Here is a 6,467-nt window from a genome sequence, read left to right on the forward strand (position 1 = left end):
CTGCAAGACAGATCTGCCTCTGTCTCAAGTTCTGTCTTCTTTCCAACAGCAAAATCCTTGTCCAGCGAGATGGGGAGGAGCCAGTCCGAAGCTCTGAGCCAAACCCTTGCACTCAAAGCTTACCTCAGATTAAATACACAGCTGGAAGTCTCAAGAAACCCACAATCCCTCGGACCCTCAGCAACTCAAGCCTAGTGAAGTGATGGGGGACTGAGTGAGTGGCCAACTTCCCCTTCCTTATGGTCTCAGGAGGGGGCGTACGTGACCTACCTCAACGGAAGCTAGGAGAGCCAGCATGGAAAGATGGGGAGGACCTTTCGTCCGGCACGCCCACGTAGAACTATTTTTTTGGAAAGGGAATTGGGTCAAAGAGGAGATGTTTAACTTGGTTAAAAGGGACAAATGCTCTGTTTATAGTTTTTTTTTATGACAAAGGAAGTTGCTAAACACAGAAGCTTGGAAAACCTATTTAACTTTTAGTGTGAGTTCCTTATAGTTTATTGACCTTGCCATGATCGTCACCACTTGAGCCATAAGTGCCTCTCGCTGTTAAGTGCTGACATGCTAGGTTTCGCCAGACACTGACAACCTCAATGACCATTTGTGAAATGAGCTGCTACCATGAGGCAATTGCATGTTTGCAATTGACATAATAACCCATGTATTCACAACATGACACAAATTCCTTATTAGCTGAACAGGTGGGAAAACAAACTTTAGAATGGCTTAACACCAGTAAATCAGGCAGATATTTTTTCATAAACTCTCTGGTGCATGGTCGTAAGAGAAATAGGCTTAAACAGTGAGGGAGGTGGTGGGGATTCCTTGAATATTCTTATTCTCTAGGTACACACCCATGTTTACTTAGTTCCTGGGTACAGATTTCCTGATGGACTTTAGTTATGGAAGGTACTTTCTACTTACTTTTTACTCTGGAGAAGCAGATTTTGCAGTGTGCTGGTCCAAAGCACAACTGTGTAGCTTAAGCACTGGTGGTGGGTTCTAGCTTTGTGCTGGGACTCTGAAAAAGGTGTGCTAAGGTGGCTGCTTCTTGTTCCTCTCTGGTTTAGGGTCAGGTGGTTATCTGTGTTAATCCTCCTAGCATTCATATACACCCTAGAACACTCTCCAGTTCTTTACCCCTAAAGAAGACTTGACTATAATTTAGCCCAAGTGGTGCTTGGCTGTATAATTCTTGCTTTAAGTACTGCAGCCTCAGTCAGTGTTATTTCTGATCAGTCAGTGCCTTCTCCCTTCTGCTGGAGAATTCTGCCTTTTCTCCACTTGTTATACTTTACTCCTAATCTGAATCTGGTACTGGATCCCAGCTTTGGGTACACTTTTCAGTTGTGTGCGTATGTCCGGAATGTGTTGGTAAACTTGCGCTTACAGCCAGCAAGGGCCGTCTGCTGTCCTGATCCCTGGGCACTAATAGATGCATCTGTTGCTCTACTTGACTCCTGATACCTTGACACTTAGGAGCATTTCCTGCCTGTACTCAGACACCACGTGCAGGAAGCTGCTAAATTCTGAGTCTTGAGGGTGAACAACTTTGGCTGCAAGAAATATTTCTGTTTAATGAAGGATAGGAGTCCTTTTATCTCATTTTACACACACACAGTCAGATGCTATGGACAGCATGAGGCATGCATCACTGTGAAGTCTTCTATTTTTTCCATGTAGCAGTAATGATATTCCAAATGCCTGTAAGTATTTCTCACTATGGTGGTGAGATGTGTTTAGGTGGCTACTTGTGATATAAATGGCCAGAAAAAGGAAGGCATCATTCCTACAGTGCATCTCTCCAAATAGATTGCTTCTCCAATGGTCAGGGCAGTATTTATGAATCACACAGTCCTGGAAATCTCCTGGATACAACTGGATACAGCAGCTGTAATCTAGAATATAGATGCAGTGTGCATTTATTGTTAAAGTGGTTCAAGTCATTGCAGAGGGGTGTGAGATTCCCCGGAGCACATAACACCAAAACAACAGGGCACCTCTTTCTTACTACATCTGTCATTTGCTTCTCCTAAGTAACCTCAGTGACTAAGCTCTTAAGAGCAGAAAAGCTGGGAAACATAGAGTTGGAAGCCAAGCCAGGCACACTGGATGTAGCTGTGCTTTCTCCTGGGGCCTTAGCAGTAGAAGCAGCAGCTCTCCTTGCATCATGCCAGGGAATGAGTTGCTAGAAATCATTTCAGAGTCTGCCTTGCAGGCAGCGACTTACCTTGCATTTCTGTCTTACTTCACTGGCTGTATTAACACAGGTATCTATCTTGGTGAGACCTTTATGGCATGATCCCCTGAATTAAAGCTTCTTTTCCCCTTGGCTTGTTATTTCCATCCCCTTCAGATTCATCATAACTTCTCTCCAGCTTGGCTCTTCTCTTAGCCAGCTTGGCTGTCGCTGAGGTTGGGAAGATAGAAGTGGAGACGGCTTGCTTCTTCCAAGTTCATACTCTATATGTTCCTGGCTACTAGCTTCATCAGTTGACAGTTATCAACCTTCCCTGCAAAACTTTGTAAACAGAGGGGAAGGGTGTGTTGCACTAATCTCTATTGCAAGACAGCCTTTTCTCCAAAAAGCCACCAGAAGACAGTCTAATCCTTTAGGAGGCTTGAGTGTTGAATTTTTGTTTTAATTTCTTATGCCCTTTTTGCAAGCCAAGCTGGGCAGGTGCTGAGATCTTGGTGAGGCAGTGCATTAGCAAAAGGAGGACAAGCCAATTTCTAGTAAGGTAATAAAACAAGGGTAGAGGGAGAGTTGGCTTCCTACTGCTAACATCCTCAATATATGTTCAGTTTTAACTTGGTTAAAACCTCTCTCCCTGTTTGCTTGGTACACAAAATGAAGGCTTGCATTTTGAATCCTCTTTTAGGAACCAACCTATGTGTCCTAGCCCTGCAACAGGTTTTATTTCACTGTCCCCTACTGAAAACTGAGTGTCATGTCCCTTCTTTGGGCTCTGTAGGAGGTTGGTGCCTAATGTGTCCCTCTCAAATCTCATAGCGACAATCTTCTGTGAACTAGCCTGACTCCTAGGATTGTATTGAATGACCTAAAAGAGCTAGCTGTGTAGAAGTGTGAAAGTGGAGAGGCCTCTTCGAGTGTCCTAAATAATTCTCCCAGCTGGCCGTCTCCCTGAGCCGCCTTATACTCTTGCCACCACCACCCACCCTTCCTGACTTGAGTAATTACGAGCAAACAGGTGTTCAGCACTCCTCCAATGTGGTTTACACAGCTATCTCTGTTTCCTGGTATTAACAGGCATTGCTGGTTCTCTCCTTCCCCCATGCCCCATCAGTATTTGAACATTAGGTGGGTACTACTCTGCACAAAATGTCATGGATCGCTCAATGTAAATTGGTGGAACTCAAAAGATCTAGGGAAAAGGCATTGCATTTCTGGCCAGATATCACCCTTCAGCTCAGTGGTAGAGCATATGCATATGCTTTGCATGCACAAAATCCCAGGTTCCCAAATAAGGTGGGAAAGACTCGTGGCTGAAACCTTGGAGAACCTCTGCCAAGTCACCATAAACAGTGCTGAGGTAGATGGACCAATGGTCTGACTCAGTATAAGGTAACTTCCTATGTAGTGCTTTGTAATGAACTTATTTCCTTGTCCTGATGGTTTTCTTTTCCCCTAAAGCAAACTATTGCAGTAAATAGAAGCCTCAATGGTTGGTTTTATCTTGCTAAGGTGGATCCTCCAAGCAGCGTGCTATAGAGCTTGATACTGAGAGGAACAAAAAGATGTGCTATGACTTGTGAGGAGCCACCCTATGTAGAAGGGCATAGAATTCTGCCCAAGTGTTTCAGGAATGGAAGAAGATTGCTCTGGGATAGAGGAGAAGCCATCCCAGCACCTTCCACATTTCGGGATTTGAAGCTCGAGTAGCTGCTGTCTCAACTTGCTTAACACAACTATCTTCTTCAGATGGATTTATTCTGCTCAGAGTGAAATGTCAGTGGTCAATTTATTGCTGCATGGAGAGCACTAGTGGTTGTTTGGGTCTTCTGAAGTGTGCATCGGAAAGATCCAGAGGAGGATATACATTTTCAAAAGGATGCCATGAGTCCAATTTAACTCACACTGCTAAATTAAAGATATTTTTTTTAAAAAAAAACAAAATAAACGATTTAAGTGCAAGTATGTGGTCATGACTGTTGTGATATAACTCGGGTGGCAGTAAAGGTAATGTTGGGTGCTTCAGGGATTTTTGAGTCTAGGTGAGCCCTGCTCCTCTAAGCTGCCACTAAGCAGGTTTGCTTATCTAAGAAATACCGTACAAGCAAATTTTCTCCAGATTGGTATTTAGACCCTGGAAAGCCATGTGAGTTTCTGCTGTCAACACCAAATTCTTGAGAGAGGAAGAGGAGAACAAACATCAACCTCTATAGAGTGATTGCCTCACTTCACCTAAATTTATTATACAAGGCCCAATTATAGTGAATCTAATAAGCTGAGGTTAAAAAAAAGTGGGAAGAAAGTGGAGCAAATACACTGCTAGATAAACTTCCTAGAATCTGGCCCATTTTGCTATGGCTTAACACAAATGAGCAAATGGGCATGTTCCTGGAGAGAAGATTGTGGCCTTTTTCCTGCTCCTCTGGTCCTGGTGCCGCTGCGCTGATTTGAGCTAACCTACAGTTTGGCTTAGTGATGCATCCAAACCACAGCTTGTGGTTTATATTGCTCCAAACAGACCATGAGTTCTTGGCAACGTTTGTTCTGTGGCTTAGACGAACCCAGACTCAGAAGTAATGCTAAGCCAAACTGTGGCTTAGCTCACAGCAGCTTGGCTGCAGTAGCAGCTATAGAGGAGGGCTACTCCATAGTTTGACTTAGCATGGCGTGAAAACTGGGTCTGTCATAAATCATAGCTTTTCTGCTCTGCAAGCAAAGAAAACTGGTTTGGTTTTTTTGCTCAGCATAGGAGGTAGGAATAGCATATGTGTGCTATTCCAGGCAGATATGCAGTTGTAATATATCTGATTTGCTTAAGCTGCCATAATGTCATGTGGGCAAATCTAATTAATCTTTTATTGCCTAGCAAAAAACAACCACCTAAAGTCTTTCAGAGATATCCAAACTGAATCTGTAATTCACATAAAACTATCCTGTCAATTAGATTCCTAATCTCTGGGATTTGTGGCCACACTTCCTTTAAAACAGTTACTTTCAAAGTTACAGACTCAGCAGTATTGCTAAGCAAATATGTAGATAAGTTTAAACAAGCCACCCAGCCACTTTAGCCAGGTATGTAGCCAGCAGTGCATCTCCTGGAAATATATACAAGGGGCAATAGTTCATAAAACAGTGTTACACTGGTGAATGTGTCCACTGGTTGAAGGCAGAGCTCCAAAAGCTGCTTCAGTGTTGAAGGTTTTTAAATCCAAGAGATAGTTTACTGGCATATCTGGATAAATACGTGAGATTTTAGAATAAGAATGTGAGGTTTGAGAAATCTGACAGCTCTCCAGAGTTTCTTGCTGCTTAATATGTCCAGCTAAGTTTCAAAATTGCCCTGGCTTTCAATAAACCTTGATTTCATATGAGCACTTTAGCAAAGCCACCATTATTCAGGATATTGTTGAAGTGCGGCAATCCATAACTATCATCCTATGGTCACCATACCTCTAATGCAGTTTGTGTAGAAGCAGCATATGCATTCCAATCTTAAATATCATAGCTATACTCTTATGGTTTGCTTTCTGTTTTGCCGCCACCCTATAAAACAATTGAGAAATTGCTCTGGTTTCAAAGAGTAGAGCAGCATTAATCAAGTCCTCCAGCTCCTTTATATCTTGAAATGGGAGTAATTGCTTTTGAGGTGGGCACCTTGAGGCAAGCAAGTTGGTTTAGAGGCCTAGAACATCTCTAGCAATACATGTCAACTCAAAATTGAGTATTCTTCAAGACCGGCCACTCTCAGGTGAGTATAAACTAAATGAAAGGTCTTTAAGTAATTTTTGCGGTTCGATGGCCACTAACCAATATACAAACTTTCCTAAGAACTACAGTGGATGTGTGCTTCAAGGGGAACGGCCACAGTTGTCTTCAGCATCCCAAGGGTCCTTGGTGCAACGTGAAATCTGTTTTGGCAGCCAACAAAGTCTTCTCCAGCATGCAAATCTCCTGCTGCCACCAAGCCTGTATTTTTGGTGTGTATGCTGATCTATGATCAGATCTCCCACAATGCTTTTTTTTTTTTAAAGTTACATTTTATAATGAGGAAAAGGCTGCTCAACACACTGCCTGGTGTTATTTTTCCACAAAAGGCAAATTTTACCCCGTTTAAACTGGATATTGCATTTTGTTGCATCTTTTCTTGGTCACAATAAAGGTATTACCCTACTGTTAGTTTTAATTTTTTGCTAGAGCACACACAGCTGCTATTTGGCTGCAAAGGAAACGCAGGCACCTCCACACTACTTTGCTTGCTCTGCAAAGTGTAAGG

The 6,467-nt window shown here is 42.8% G+C and overlaps 1 protein-coding gene across 15 annotated transcripts in view; it reads left to right on the forward strand.

The window, feature by feature from the left end:
• TTLL4 (tubulin tyrosine ligase like 4) overlaps positions 1–4,156 on the forward strand; it is a 29,369-nt gene extending 25,213 nt beyond the window's left edge. For 7 of the 15 annotated variants that reach the window (XM_083737762.1, XM_083737758.1, XM_083737765.1 and 4 more), the window contains one exon: positions 50–2,332. In XM_083737762.1, coding sequence (XP_083593888.1) covers positions 50–203 — 154 coding nt within the window. In that variant the 3' untranslated portion in view covers positions 204–2,332. Of the gene's footprint in view, positions 1–49; positions 2,333–2,356 lie in introns of those variants that run through there. The other 8 variants (XM_083737770.1, XM_083737759.1, XM_083737761.1 and 5 more) reach the window with 4 other exon arrangements.
• The last annotated feature ends 2,311 nt before the right edge of the window (positions 4,157–6,467 follow it).

The sequence above is a fragment of the Podarcis gaigeae genome (genome assembly GCF_964106915.1).
Source record: "Podarcis gaigeae genome assembly, chromosome: 1".
NCBI classification, from domain to species: Eukaryota; Metazoa; Chordata; class Lepidosauria; order Squamata; family Lacertidae; genus Podarcis; species Podarcis gaigeae.